The 15,807-nt window shown below is 49.8% G+C and overlaps 1 protein-coding gene across 1 annotated transcript; it reads right to left on the bottom strand.

Moving 5' to 3' along the window:
• Window positions 1-4,213: 4,213 nt before the first annotated feature.
• On the bottom strand, window positions 4,214-7,951 carry LOC124661048 (uricase-like). The gene is made up of 8 exons (XM_047198907.1): window positions 7,736-7,951; window positions 7,559-7,651; window positions 7,387-7,462; window positions 6,143-6,252; window positions 5,285-5,376; window positions 4,989-5,162; window positions 4,783-4,876; window positions 4,214-4,556 (listed from the first exon to the last, which is right to left on the bottom strand). Exons 1-8 carry the CDS (start codon window positions 7,934-7,936, stop codon window positions 4,473-4,475), a joined length of 924 nt encoding a protein of 307 aa, XP_047054863.1. The 5' UTR covers window positions 7,937-7,951; the 3' UTR covers window positions 4,214-4,472.
• Between the last annotated feature and the right edge of the window lie 7,856 nt (window positions 7,952-15,807).

Below are 15,807 nucleotides of genomic sequence, written 5' to 3'. Positions count from 1 at the left end.
GTTCTTTGGAAACCAGGAGATTCACACTTTTGGGCAGGCCTTATGGATACAAAGAAGTATTTCTTTTCATATGGATCTTTCTCTACTAGGGATGGGTCGGAAATTCGTTTCTGGGAGGATAAATGGCTTGGCAATGCCACACTCCGAGAACAATATCCGTCATTGTACAATATTGTCCGCCACAAAAGTGATACTATCGCTAAGGTGTTGGAAACTTTCCCACCGAATGTGACGTTCAGAAGAACCCTCATCGGACCTAGACAAATCTCCTGGCATGAATTGCTACAACGTCTTGAACTAGTTCAATTGACGCAGGGGTCCGATTTGTTTCGTCGGAACCTCACCGCAAATGGTTCATTCTCTCGTGGCTTCCATGTACAATGCTTTGATTCAACTTCGATATTCCGATCGATAATAATTCTAAAATTTGGAAGATGAAGATACCGCTAAAAACAAAAGTGTTTGCATGGTATCTTCGTCGTGGGGTCATCCTCACTAAAGATAATCTTGCCAAACGCAAGCTGGCATGGAAGTAAAAAGTGTGTTTTCTGTCACCAAGACGAGACTATTAAACACTTGTTCTTCCGAGTGTAAGTTTGCTAGATCTATATGGTCAGTCTGTCCAAATAGGGTCTACCTTATACCCACCGCATAGTGTTGCCAATATATTTGGTAATTGGCTCAATGGTGTGGCTGTTAGGTTTAAGCGTCTTATTAGGATGGGAGCGATTGCCATTATTTGGTCGCTCCGGCTATGTAGAAATGACAAGATTTTCAATAATATTTCTTCCTCTCTTATGCGAGGTCATATACCGATGCACAGCTACACTTCGCTCATGGGTGCCTCTTCAGCGGATGGAGCATCGAGACCTCTTTATGGAGGTGTCTTCACGGTTGGAGGATACGGCGAGGGATATTTTTTCCCAACATGGGTGGCAGCGTGATCTTCGCCTGGATCCACCTAGCTAGTTTTTTTATCGAGAACTTTGAATTTTTATCGTCGGATGATTTCGTGTTTTGTAACAGATATTTGTACGGCTGTGTGCATCCTAGTTATGCAGAGGCCGGGTCTATTGCTTAAAGTAATAAAGTGCCCATTTTCGGAAAAAAAAATGACCATCTTGGACTTGACAACAGGTTCAACGTTCTGTGACCAAGCTTGAAAATTGATTTTCAGTTCATCATCACCCGGCCGCCAAAAAGACCTTGTAGTGTAGCCCATATCCATGGCCCATACCATCTTTTCGTGTACAAGGGCCTTTAGTGGTCCAGTATAAACATGATCTGCTCTTCTAAAAAAGTTTTTTTTTGCCATCTTCAGCATTTTTTCAGTTTAAGCAAAGTCTCCTATTTTTTTATCTACTACAAGATTGCGTCTAAGAGCATCTCCACCAGCGCCCAGGGGCGCCGGCATTGTCGTATGGGGGACGCCGGCACAACATCCTCCATTTGGGGGAGCTGCTCCAACACCGGCGCGCGTCATACGACAACCCAATAGATAATTTGAATTTGAAAACTCAAATACAAGCATAGAAATTCGAATAAGTTTACGAATCTGAAGTTTGGGCCAACACATGGCCACCAAATTCGAATAGATTTTGGAATAAGAAGTTTGGGCTAGCACACGACCACCAGATCACCGTCTCCGGCGCAAAAAAAAAAGACTTCCAAGCTAGATGATCACATGAAGGAGGTCACGGACGGCTCAACCTCGAAGACTTCCTCATCGGCGGCCAGCGGCAGCTCCGTCGCTGCAACAGGATCCACGGTCGCCGGGGGAGGCATGAACGTCGACGGTGTTGGGGGAGACATGAACATGGACGGTGTCGGGGTAGACATGAACGTGGATGGTGCGGGGGAGACACCGACGCAGCTCGCACCGCCATCACCTCTTGGCCGATGCGTGTACATCTCGTGCCATGCCCGCGCCAACGGGTCCATCTTCTCCATGTCGGCCATCAAGATCTTCGATTCTTGAGACATTTTGGCCAACGATAGTTGCGTCGCTTCGTTGGTGGCCTTCATGGCAGCGGCGTGAGCTTCAGTCTTTGCCGCCTCCACCCTCTCCCTCCCCAACTCGATCTTCATCTCTTGCTTGTCGAGGATTGCCTTCCACACGACGGCGGCCCTATCGGACGCTTCCTTGTTCTCAACCGAGAATGAGTTGATCATCTTCTCGAGGGAGGCATCCACGGCTGCCAATAACGGCGCCGCATTCCTCTCGGCCTTGGCCTTCTTGTTGCCAATGGGGCGTCCGGTGGAGGCGCCGGCTGGATCGACCGGCCCATCTTCCCCGTCCTTCAATATAGTGTGGAGGAGGTCGTCCCATTTCTTGCAACCTTGGAGCTTGTTGTAGCAATGCATGAAGGGGAAGTCTTTGTCCTCGTGTTGGTGCTTATACATTTCGAGAGCATGGAGCATCTAACAATATATGATGCATAACAAGATGGTTCATCAATTCATATGTAACAACATGGATCATCATTTCATATGTAACAACAAGGATCATCAATTCATATGTAACAACATGGATCATCAATTCATATGTAACAACATGGATCATCAAATAAGATAGGCGTAGATCATACCCGATCCACCATCGTCTTGCCGCTCTCCTTCCGATTCTTAATCTTCTCATAGTAGCCATGGAACTTGCTACACGGCCCCTTGGTCAAGTTCCAACGGTGAGAGAGGGCGCCCTCGTTCCGGTTCATCTCTATGGTGGCGTAATCACCATAGTTCTTCTTCTCGTTGAAGCAATCGAGAATGCGCTTGTAGTACTTGCCCCCGGTTTGGTTTGCGCCGGTGATGGGGCAAAAGCTCACTTGCTTCCACGCCTCGATGAGGCATTCATCCTCCAAGGACCTCCACCTCGGGCCACAAGTGCCGGTCGAACGCTTGCGCGTCGTGGTCGTGGTCGTGGTCACGCCGGTGTCGGCGTCGATTAGCTCCTCCTGGACTTCCTCCTCACCTTCGTCCTCGTCGGCCTCTTCTTCATAGTCGTCGACGGGGGGTTCGTAGGCATGGCCGCGTATGATGACGTTCAGGATCTCCTCCCTGCCGGCAATCTAGGCATAAAGTAACAAACTTTCAGTCGCGGCCGGTGTCTACAATGCACACAACACATGAAAAGTAAGGAAACACACATCGTCCTCGCCCATGGACACGCCGGACGCGCTGCCGAACACCTGGTGGGTGTGCCTGCCGTCGTCGGCGAAGAGGTGGCGGGGAAGGCCGGTGCCGTCTGTCACGTGGCCCTCGGTGCGGTGCAGGTCAGGCGACGAGTTCAGGTCGGGGAAAGGCGCCGCTGCCCCGAGCCGCTGAATCCGGCGAGAACGGCGCGTTGTTGTCGACGGTCATGTCGTTGTCCCCGCACTCAGGGGAGTAGCGGGCGCGGCCGTCCATCTGCGATAGCCGCATCTGCGAGATCGACGGCGCGTCCGCCGTGTACCCCGCGTAGTAACCCGGCGACGACGGGGAGCTCGAGATGCTGTTGAGGCCGCCGCCCAAGCTCAGACACGCTTCCGCAGAGGCCGCCGCTTTCGCTGCGTCAGAGGCGGCGACGCGGCGCCTCCTGCGGTCGGCCGTGATGCAGGAGCGGCGTTCGATCTCCCTGTCCCACTCCTCCTGCGACATGGTCGCCGGCTTCTCCTTCGGCGCGACGGTGCGCGTCTTCGGCGGCGGCTTCGCTGCCTTCACCGGAGCCTTTCTCTTCGGCTGCATGGCGCGACGGCGAGGGTTTTTCGCGTTGGAGGCTGGATGGGAGATGGAGCGGCTGGCGGAAGAAATGAGCGGCGGAGAGGACGGGGTTTTGGGGAGAAGATGTATATTTTGCCGTTGTGTGGCTGGCAGGCGGCTCCCAACACCCAAAATTTTCAGCATCGCGAGGCGCTGGCGCGCCCTTGGCGAAGGGCCGGTATGAGGTTGCCGGCGCTTCTATTGGGCTTGAAAAATCGCCAGTGCCGTTTGGGCGCGCCGGTGCAAGCCCATTTTCGCTCCCGGCTCTCAAAATGCTATCGGGACCGCCACCACGCCGGTGGAGATGCTATAAGAATCTAGATGAGGCAGTTTGCCAGTATGCAGTCCAGAAGGATATTACAGGTTTTAAAGCTCCTTTTTGCCAAGTTCAGCTTTTTTTAAAAGTTTAACCAAATAATCAATACCTTTTATCTACGGCAGGATTTGCTTCTACGAATATTGATGAGGCATCACGTGGTCAAGACTTAAGAACGTTTATTTCAGGGTATTTTTCAGCAACAGTATATGTAATTTACAATAGTGGAAGCTCTAGCTGGCCATGTACAAGTCGTGTGCAAAGTTTACACCATTTTCCCTTTCTCAAGGGTTCGTGCTTGCTCTTTTCCTTACGTATCACTTCGTTTATTGGTGATTTTTGATCTTGTAGAAACAAAACCGAATCATAAACCTGGCTATTAGCCCTGATTGAAATTGCTGCTTTTTTCGCAAAGAAATCACAGCTTTGAGTTGGCACGGGTCAACGTTGCTTCAATGGTTCCATGTGGTTCATCAGTCGGCATGTACACATCATCAGCAAACTGCACGTTGAAACAATTCAGTTAAAGTGGGTATGACACGAGAGTTCTGGGATAACTAAACTAAAATTGCAATATCGGACACGAAGAAAATAGAAATAGGACCTCAGGAATGTTTTTAAACTACAATTGCTAATACACATGATTCTGAAACCTAACATAAGCCATCAGAATACTACAGCAGGAAGGCAAACAGAACAAACACAAATGTGCTAACCACTTTTCTCACCTTCACCAATCCTGGATTTTCTTTCCCTGATAGGTTCACAGGAAGAAAGTGGAGGTTTGGCATCCTAAGCTGAATCGATGCTATGTCTGGAAACCTGGGAATCGACATGACATACTCAGTGCCTACGTATAAGTAGGGGCAAAATATGGCTGAACAAAAAGCTACAGCAGATAACAAGTTACTTGCCAAATCCCAAAGTTGCAAACCTGGTAAGAACTTCTCTGCCCATGAGGTATAATGTATTCTGCACCGACGGACTATATACTCCAACATCAGGAGGACCAAAGAATGTGTCTGCCAGAACTTTCTTTAGATCCTGGTATCTTTGCGTGAAGCAAAACGGTTTTGATGGAAGCTGGGAAACATGCTCGAATGGATACCTGGATATAGATAATTAAAAGAGAATGCCACAAATTACTACTGGAAATAATAAAAGGGGTTGAATAACTATCAGCAGATGTAAAAAAGAGAAATTCCCAGGAAGATGGTAGGAGAGCCAAACCTCCACCAAGCAGTTACTTCTGTTGCTACAATTCTCTCTCTTGTTTCAGGTAGAAGCGTGTAGCGGTCCCTAACAAATCCTTCAAATCCAGACTGAGATAGACAAGGTAGTGAGAATTAATCATTTATGACTTGCAACTGCCTCATATTTCAAAGTAAACTAATTCTGCTTCAGTTGTTTTTACATTTTTTTATACTTTACTGGAACTTAAATAGTTAAATTATTTTGCCTCGGCAACACTTGAGCTAACTAAGGGCAAGCCTGCACCAGCTCGACCAAATCCTGGCGTCACCAAATTATTGGCGAAGGAATCCGCCGCCCCTGGGTTGCCCATGAATTGGCGAAAAAATGAACTGTGTTCCTCGGCTTGGGCTGAGCTAGCTAAAAGTGCACGGGCGTACAAAATTTGGAGGCCAACCAAACAGGAACCAAAGGGCAAGGCGCACAAATTTTTTGGTAAGGCCATTGTTGGCTCAAAACCAAACATACCCTAAGTGCCAGCTTGCTGACATGTTGCATAAGATGATCCCCAAATCTTGACATAGCTGCGGCCTACAAGTCCATTCATGTTTGAACGGTCTTCTACAATGACTGACTCACAAGTCACAACCCATGCACAACCACTAAAAAGGTAACTTCTGCTACAGCCACATGTATCTTCCTAACTAATGATCTCCTAGAAATCTTTTTTATATCAGAATCCATAACTTACGCAACTATGCGCTCCCAGTGACCACACTGAAATGAAGTACAACTATCACACTGCTATCAACCACAGATTAAGGAAAATATGGTGGAGTTCATTTCATTGGGGATGGTGGCAGAACAGTGGCCTGAGGAAATAAGTTAGATAAACACCTGAGTTGTCTTTAGCAGAGAGTACCCTTGTATCCCAGAGTTTATAAGCAGGCCTCCAGATTTCTTCACAGTGACCTCTGTGCTGTGCTTTTCAGAACCAAGTTTGAATCCTGAAAAAATGCTCAATATATAAGTTATCAGACCACAATCAAAGCCATTCAGCAGGAAACTTATAAGTCAAAACAAAGAGTTATCTTTAAGCAGTTGAAAAGAAACTTTCTGATTTTCATAATCCTTCTTTTTTGACTACCAGTGTATAATACTAGGAAGGTATGCTTAAGAGGATAATGGAAGACATAAAGGGTACTATCTTCCCTGCACTATCCAACTTGCAGTCAAAATGACGGAAATGTGAAATATTGGAAAAATACCATAAGAAAGCTAATTTTGGGCTGACGCACAGAAATAAAAGGCTCTAGCGTAGGCAGGCCTACCAACAGTAATTGCATGCTGAAAAGTGGATAAATGTGGATCTAGTATTTAACCCAAAGGTTGAGTCCAATATGGCTCAGCCATCTAATAATAATCATAATAATAATAATGTAATAATAATTATATATGCAGTTTAATAGTTGGAAGAGGGACTACAAATCGGCCTGCAAAGTTGTGAATTGCGCTACTCAAAATAAAATGTGCATTTTCTCTATGCAGGCTGAAGATGAAAACACTAAACAGACTTCCGGTTAATTATAGTTTGACCAAAAACATGCATGATGATCATTGTGCCCCCTCCTCATATTAAGACAAAAGCGACATGATATTTGTTTCCCTCGGCAACATAGTCTATGGCGATGGCCGAGTCATTGATAGATAAGCGCTACCAATAACTTGTTGTATCTAATAACCTCCCTTGTTTCTATCTTTATTACTTTAACAGGCTACTCCTTGTATGATATTTATTACTATAACATTTTCACATCAATGCATAGAACGCACATGCATCCTATATGGTGCTGATCTACAGAGGAGGGGGATCAGGATTACTTTGGAAGGTCTCATAATTTCCTCGCAGGTGGGGCGTTGACCATTAAAACAACACAGTGGTATGAGGCGTGTGTCACATTGTTTTACTCAGCTGCTCATTGGAACGGTTGTAATGCACTTTGGTATTGTTAAGTAAAGCCACTCGTGCAAGAACAGCTGATCTCTGCCCTGCTGTAGAACAAGACCGATCGTTGGCCAGATGCACTCTTCCTCACGACGGCAAAATTAAACAAGAAGAATAAGCGAGAAACTGGTCTCACCATGCGAATGAGGTTTCCCGTCGACGACCACGCGCTCCCACGGGCGCTCCACGATTGTCACCATCGCCTCCGAGACCTGCCGAGGCACAAAGGGAACACCCGAAAAGTATCCATGAGAGAGTCCCACACGTTTCCCCTAGCAGCAGAGGCGGAACCAGAGAGAATTCCTTACCTGCGGGTACAGGGACGTGAAATGCCTTCCGAGGATGACGGCGAATTCCTCCATGGACACCACCTCCGTGCACTCCTTGGCCTTCACATACACCTGATCGAGCAAAAAGGTAAACGCATCAAGAGCCAGACCACGGAGGGTGAGAATCGCGGGGGAGAGAGTGGTGGGAGAACGCACGGTGTTCTTGATGGAATCGGTGGCGACGATGGCGGAGTTGTCGTCGGAGGTGTAGGAGGGGAGGCAGTCGGAGACGAGGCTGACGGCGACGCTCCACTCGACGAAGAGGTGGCCCCCAGCCGCGGCGGGGCGGCGCCACACGCGCGAGACGCGGACGCGGGACTTGCCGTGCCTGCCCTGGAGGTCGAAGCGCCCGGCCATGGCCGCCGGAAAGGGGGATCGGATCTGTGCCGCGGGAGTGCGGTGGCTGACTGGATGTGCGGCGGTGTGACTGTGCCTCTGTCTGCGGCGGTGATCGGAACTGGTGCCCACGGGGCCCCTTTTGTACGGCGGATGTGGGACCCACGTGCAGCCGGCAGAGATAAGGGCATGCCCAATGCACTGCCCTAGAGCTACTGTCTCACACCTTTAATTAGGTTTGGGTGGTCCAAAGTAGGTTCGGATGAGGAGGCAGCCTCCTCTTCAAGAAGTGGGATCTTAATCCTAAAAAGCATGCTTTTTGGAGAGAGAAAGGGATACATAGTGTCATATTTGTGGGGTCCTTTCTCTCTTTTTTCTGACTAAAGTTGTAGCTTCCATTGGAGAGAAAAAATTGACCATGTTGCTTCTGACAACCTTTTTAACATGGAGCAGCTAGTTGTGTATGCCACCATTGCTCATGCCCTAAGAAGTCACGTGTGGGAAGTTTTTTTCTTTCGAAGTTCGGACTGTAGTGTTCCTTTCTTTTGCTGACCTCGGAGTGGATCGAATCGTTGCGTCTCCGACACTATCAAGTACGGAGTACTTCCTCCGTGTGAAAATGTAAGACGTCGGTGGTTTCACGACCAAATTTTGTTACGTTATGTAATCTTTGGATTTTCCCATTTTATCCCTCCGCACTCGCTTCTCCCATGGCCACCGACCGCACGCAGCGCACCCGCAGTCGCTCCCCACACGCCGCTGCCAGGCACCCACACGGCGCGCTCTACGTCGCCGTCGTGCCGCCCCCGCCCACGCCGCCTCGCTCAATCTCCGCCTCTCCCTAAAGGGCTGGAGGATTCCGTCCGCTCAAGATCATTTTTTTCGTCAGTGCCCCAAGATCTGTGAGCAGTGGTGCCCGATCCGTCGATGCTAGGCAATGACACTCACCCTATCATGGATCAAATCTTGACACTTTGATGCGTATGTTCTTGTCGTTAGCGAGACATTTAAGTAATTCATCACTTCTAAGATATGTATGATAAGTCTGTGATTTAGTCTCTTCGAAGTGATTATAGGGATAGAGTATGCGTGTGTTGAGTTTATATGTATGAGTGTATGTATATATTGTGAACATCTATGTTAGTAAAACACGAGTATCAACCAAGTTTTGAATTTGAGTATAGATCGTCTTCGTTGTCGGTTCTTCATTGCTCCATGGAGTAGACCTTTGGGGGGAAAGGAACTCATGTAGCTTGAGCTCTTCGTTCACTTTAGAGCTCGAGTTACATGAAGCTTGGTTTCTTTTTCAAAATTTAAAAACACAATTTTAAAGTTCTAAAAATGCTACAAGATTATATATGTAGAAAATGATGTATTTCTATGAACATAGATAATCTTAACCCGAAATGACTCATAATGAGATTAACGGAAATGACCAAATCTGACATAATTTTGATGATTAAATTTTTACACAATTCGGTACTCTATATGCCATATTATGACATTTTTGTGCAGACCAAAAGAGCTGAGACTTTTTGAAATTGATAGTGTACATTATTTTCTACATCTATAAATTTTGGTCAAATATTTTTAAAACTTTAAAATAACATTTTTTGAATGGTTAAAAAACGGGCTATGTGTAGCCCGAGATCCAAACCGCCCACTCTCGCGCAATGTCTCTCTTGTGGAGCAGACGGCTGAACCAACGAAGAGGATGAAAATAACCTAATCTCGAAAAATCCTCACAAACTTGATTTTGAAATCAATTCGAAAACTAAGAGCATCTCCAGTCGCGTCCCCCAAACCGTTCCCCAAACCGTGCCGGATTGAGCGTTTGGGGGACGTGTTTTGTTCGTGCCGCCTTTGGGGGACGTCGCTCCCCAGCCGCGTCCCCCAAACGCCGCCCCCAAATGAATATTGGTGCACGAAAATAAAGGTTTTCATTCAATGTTGATTATATATTACAAAGTTTGAATGAAAACGGCTAGATTTCATCTAAACCTAGACTACTGACCGCCTGGCGGTGCGTTCGACGGCCCCGCCCCGTCGTCGCCTCCCCTACGCCGCAGCTCCTGCTGCGCGCGCCTCCTCTCCTTGCGTTTGGCGGTGGCCAGACGGTGCCGCTCCCGCCGCGCGTCCTCCTCCGCCCACCCCTGCTGGGCCGCCTGGATGGAGAGCTCGACGGCTCGACGAATCTGCGCCTCTTCGCGGGCACGGGCGTCGTCCTGGAGCTTCTTCTCCGACTCGAAGGACTCGACGAGCGCGCATTGCTGATCGGCCGTCTCGTCGGGGGTGCGGCCCGTCGTCGTCGGACCACTCGAACTCGTCGTCATCGTCATCCTCCACCTCGGTCTCCTCCGCCTCGGCCTCCTCCTCCTCCATTGGCGCCTCCTCCTGCACATCTGTTGGCGCCTCCATCATCGCCGCCGCCAACACGGCGTCCTCCGCCGCCAACTCGTCCGCCCGCCTCCCCCATAACGCCCTCGGCGCCGCCTCCCGGCTGATGACGCTCCTCCGTTGCCGAGCTCGCTGCGCGGCGCTCGATCGACTCCCGCCGCCGGCGCTCTATCGACTCCCGCCGTTCACGGTACGGCGCATCCCGCTCACCGCGGCGGCGGCCGGGCGCTCGTCGGCCCACCGCTGCTCCATCTCCGCCCGGTACGGCGCACCGTCGCGCCTCTGTCTCGTCGAGGCGTCGGACACCACAACGGTGGCGTCCTCGCTACTCCCGCCACGCTGCTGCCGCCGCGGCCTCGCCGGCGGCGGGGCCATGGGCGCAGAACGCCGCCGGATCCGCCGCCTACGCCGCCTCCCGGCTGCCGGCGGGCCTGTCGCTCGCATCGCCTCCCGCCGGCTGGCCGACGGTGTGCACGCCATCGCTCTTCCCGGGCCGCTGCCGAGGGGTCGGTGTCGACCTGCGTTTCCGGGACTGCAAGTGGAGGGGATGGCGGTGGAGGGAATTGACCAGCGCCGGGCGGTTCGCCATTGCTGCGGTGGTGGAGGAGACGGCGGTGGAGCGACGAGGGCTGTGTTTGTTGCCGGCGGGGTGTGGTGACTACCGTTGAGCCGGGAGACCTTTTATAGACGGCGGCGTCGGGAAGAAAGCGCGGAACGAGGGCGAGAAGAGGCGGGGAAGATCGCGCGGGAACGGGCGGTGGCGTGCGAACGCCGGCGACGCGTGGAGGCCGCGCGGCACCGAGCGAGACGTCTCGCCCGCCCCTCCGTCGCCATTAAGGCAAAGATGCCGCCGTGTGTCACTGCGCGCGAATAACTTCCGTCGCGAGGTAGGCGACGGTTAGGTTAAAATTAACTGTGCCGCTGACGGGTCGGCCCCACCACTCCCCGCCTCGCTTTTCGTTGTGTTCGGCGTCCCCGGTGCGTCTCCTGTGGGACGGGGACGGGCTCGGGGCGCCGGACACCGTATCGGACCGCGCCGGACAAAAATGGGCTTTGGGGGACGCGGCTGAAACGCATTTTCTGTCCGGCGCGCCCCAAATCCCTTTGGGGGACGGTTTGGGGGACGCGGCTGGAGATGCTCTAACCTATTGTATGACGCCCTAACACACGGGGGTCATGCTCTATAGGGCCACGGTTCCATGCTCTGAGCACGAAGCGCTATGATCATGACACTACGAACCGTGGAGTCATAGCATGACGCCTTGAGCCACGACTTCATGCTATAGAGTATGACTCCTTACCCAAGGATATCATGAAAGAGGGTTGTTTTCAGAAGTATCTTTTACTCCTTCCGATTCATATTAATTGACTTCAATATGGATGTATCTAGAACTAAAATGTGTCTAGATACATCCATATTAAAGTCAATTAATATGAACCGGAGGGAGTAGATAAATTTATTTTGTGTCAAACTTTTAAAAATAAGTTATTTTTGTCTAAGATCGTCGACTGGACGTTGTCCCGGTGTCACGTAGCAGGGGCCAAAGATGAAAACCGCTGCCTGCACACAGACTCGTGCTAGCGTGGCAGTTGCAGTCCGTCGTACATGTTGCAGCTCGTTGTTTTCTGGTGACGCGTGTAGCAGACTTGCAGCCCACTGTTTTCCTGTGTAGCATTCTGTCGTGGGTGATGGTTGCTGTTTCAAATTAACTAAAGAACTGCTACGTACTATCCTAGTACCATTTGCTCCAAACAGCTGATGGCGGATGGAGAGAGACCTTTGCATTTTGTTCTATGTCCTGTGTGCTGATCGGTTTTTTAGCATTGAGTTTGATAACAACAATAACACTGAGTTCTTTTTTTTTTTTTTGCCGGTACAATAACACTGAGTTTGATCATGAACACCCAGTCCCTTGACGAGACATACAAGGCATCGACCTCCCCAATCCCATAGAAATCTAGAGGGTTTGATCGCCAAACCTCAGGTTTAACGAGGTGTCTCCAATCTTTTTTGAACGAGGGGTAATGTTTTCGTTGTGTTAGTGTGTTCATGTGGTGCGGTGGTGATGTGGACGTGCATATGTGAGTACACAATGTATATTGCTTTGTTTCTAAAAAAAAAGACGTTTCTTATTAAAAAAACTGGAAAACCATTCTCTTACATAATTTAGAAGAGAAAAGCGATGAAATTAACTTAAAATATTTTGATGTAACAACATCAACCGAAGCATTTGACATGACATCGAAGACATGCTCGATTGTGCCACCTAGCAAGAAGCATAATACCATGTCAAGGCAGCCCTCCCTATGATGCCACACTACAATGCGCTTCCGCTAGGTGGTATCCTCTAGCACACTCCATATGCCTCCTTAGAGCATCTCCAGCCGCGTCCCCCAAAGCGTCTCCCAAAGGAATTTGGGGCGCGCCGGACAGAAAATGCGTTCCAGCCGCGTCCCCCAAAGCCCTTTTTTGTCCGGCGCGCCCCCATTCGGTGTCCGGCGCCCCGAACCCGTCCCCGTCCCATAGGGGACGCACCGGGGACGCCGGACACAATGAAAAGCGAGACGGGGAGTGGCGGGGCCGACCCGTCAGCGGCACAGGGAAAATTCGTCTCACACTCCCGCCAAATCCCGCCGCTCCCGCCAAATCGCGCCTATACCGCCGCGCATTTCAGGCCTCCCAAAACATATCCCGCCGCCGATTCATTTCTCCTATCCCGCCGTCCACCCGCCGGCGCTACCCTCTCCACATGGCGCCGCCGACAACCCCCAAAAAGATGGCGAAGAAAGCGGCCAAGAAGCCGCCGGGCAATGGGACGAAAGGGGCGACAGCGCCGTTCGCGAGGCCGCGGAAGGCGCCGGCTTTGAAGAAGAAGCTCGAAGGATGGACCGACGATGAATGGCGGCAAGATTGCCTGCGTCGGAAGCTATCGACGGCGGAGCGGGAAAGGACGGAGGGCGGTGGAGCCGGGAGAAGAAGGCTGCGGCGGCGCGCCGGCACCGGCACATGCGGCCGGATGTATCGCCGCCACCAACGCGAGCCCATATAGTACGAACGTGCCGGTGTACGTTCCGGGAGTCTTCTCTCCGTCGTCATCCGCCTTCTACAACGACGGCCCCTCCGGCACTCCCGGGTGCGTGACGCCTAACTTGTCGCCGCACTACCAGGACGTGTTGCCGCACGGCGGCTTGAACCCCAACAACCTCTACTCCCCGGCGTATGAGCAGCGCGAGCCAGGACCCGGTCCGGACGGCGTCCCTTTCACCGGCCGCAGGGGTCCGCTCGAATACGACGGCGCCGGTGCTGAGGAGGACGGCGGGGTTGAGGAGGAGGAGGGCGAGGAAGAGGACGACGAGGAGGACGACGATGAGGACGAAGAGGGCGGTGAGGAAGAGGACGACGAGGGTGCCGGTGACGATGATCTCGTGGAGGTAGACGCGGACGGCGTGAGGACAAAGAAGAAGAAGAAGGCGTCGGGCACACGGGGCCCGAAGTGGACGCCTCTGGAAGATCTTTGTCTGTGCGAGTCGTGGGCGACGGTGAGCCATGACTCCATCATCGGCGCCAACCAAAAAGGCGGGAAGTATTGGGCAAGGATCAAGGCCGAGTTCGATGAGCGCAAGCTCATCAACAGCGACTACAACAAAGTGACAATGAAGAGGAGCCAGAAGGCAATGTCGATGCGATGGGCCATCATCCAGGCGTCGGTGAATGTAATGTCCCAGGTTTAGAGACGATCGAGGGGTAGATTTTAGAAAGGGGTGTGCATTGCATAGTAAATTCTGGGGAAATTTCGCGCTTTTAAACAAAAACTGCATCGAAGGGGGACAAGTTTCTCTCTCGACACCTTACAGGGTTAGGGTTTCGAGAGTGCGACAAACTTGCAACTCACCTAACTAAATTAGGGTTTTGAGAAGAGAGGAGAGTATTGCATTACGACTTAAGTTGCATGATTGAATTCAAACACAAGAACTTTTGAATTTCAAATTTAAACATCATATGAATATCTCATAATTCAAAATTGAGGTAATTCATTAAACAAATATGAATAATCAAGAATATAAACATTACATTTATTTAGTAAAGCTCATTAGGGAAACTTTGAGCTTTATTAATAATCACACAAGATACATTGTCTTTACAATATCCAGAATTGAAATATAAAATATTACAACACATTACAAGAATTGAAAAAATAGAAAAATAGAAAATGAAAATTACAAAGATATTGTAAATGTCTAAACTAGATAAGAAAATCTTCATGATTTTCTTGGACATCACTTGATTGAACTTCTTGATCATTTCCTTAAACCTGCATAGTAAGACAACAAAGACAAGTAAATAGGGATTATGCCAAGTGGTAAAAACCACTTGGCAGGTTAGCAAATATGATCAAATTGAGAGGATAACTCAAACACTGCCGGGGTGTCAAGCCAAAGGACCAAGTCCCAACCTGTGAAGCACACAGGCAGCTCACAGGGATAGCTGCATGTCTCACAACACATGCACAGCCTGGGAGAGTCACCAAAGTGACAAGAAAGAGGTGTCGACCAGGGACAAGCAAGAGAGCATCATATATAAACTTTTCAGAGCCAAACCCTAGCTCATTCATCGACAGGCAGCTTGGTAAGTCATCAGAGAGCAAGAACACTTAGAACAGGAAGAACACATAGCTAGAACCCTCACCCAGGAACAGCTCAAGCAAGGAACTGTTTCCTGTTGAGAAGTAAACCATGGAGTAGATCAAGCACAAGTCACCAGGAGGAGCAGGGCAAGTAAACCAACCACAAGATCATCACAGAAGCAAAACCTCTACACCAACAAATCATCTAGGAGCTGGAGTGAGGTATAAACAAGATCAACCTGAGCAAAACTCTGTTTTGCTCATAAATAAGCATGTGCATAACACATACACAAGCCGAGGGTATGGTTACCCTGTGTGAATCATCATTTGGTGATCAAACCATTTGATGCTGGCAAAAGGGGAATTAAGCCAGAAGAAATCATCCCAGGGAAGAAATGGTCAAACCCACTGTATTAACACTGAGGTAAACCAAAGCATCCAGCAAGGGAGAGATTCACAGCTAGCCTACCCAACTCACCTAGCACTACATGGTTTGCTAACCATCAGATAGATAGGCACTTGTGCCTATTCTAGTTTGTCAACAGCAAAGAGCACTGGAAATCCAACATGGATTGCCCAGAGATGTATCCACCAAGCCACAACAAGCCACAGAGGGGGGGAGCTACCCTTGACAGCATCACAGTGCTGCCAGGGCTACCTCAACCCACAAGCCAACACTTAGAACCACCACATCATCACCGAGATAGGTTCGAGTAGTGGGCTAGGGTACCCAACCAAGTGGTTGGTATCCAACTAGCCCTAACAAATTCATTGAAATGATCATCACCTGAATCACAGTTCACATCATTTATCTATCTAATCAAGCAAGGATAAACGAGATAAATGAAACGGACAAGCAATTGATGCACC

The sequence above is a fragment of the Lolium rigidum genome, chromosome 6 (assembly GCF_022539505.1).
Source record: "Lolium rigidum isolate FL_2022 chromosome 6, APGP_CSIRO_Lrig_0.1, whole genome shotgun sequence".
NCBI classification, from domain to species: Eukaryota; Viridiplantae; Streptophyta; class Magnoliopsida; order Poales; family Poaceae; genus Lolium; species Lolium rigidum.
Note: the sequence above shows the minus strand (reverse complement) of the source record. Positions and strands in the feature narration are given on the sequence as shown.

Coding starts and splice junctions, on each gene's coding strand:
- LOC124661048 (XM_047198907.1), bottom strand. CDS start 7,936: ATGGCCGGGCGCTTCGACCTCCAGGGCAGGCACGGCAAGTCCCGCGTC. Junction 7,652..7,735: donor CCGATTCCATCAAGAACACC/GTGCGTTCTCCC, acceptor TTGCTCGATCAG/GTGTATGTGAAGGCCAAGGA. Junction 7,463..7,558: donor TCACGTCCCTGTACCCGCAG/GTAAGGAATTCT, acceptor GTGCCTCGGCAG/GTCTCGGAGGCGATGGTGAC.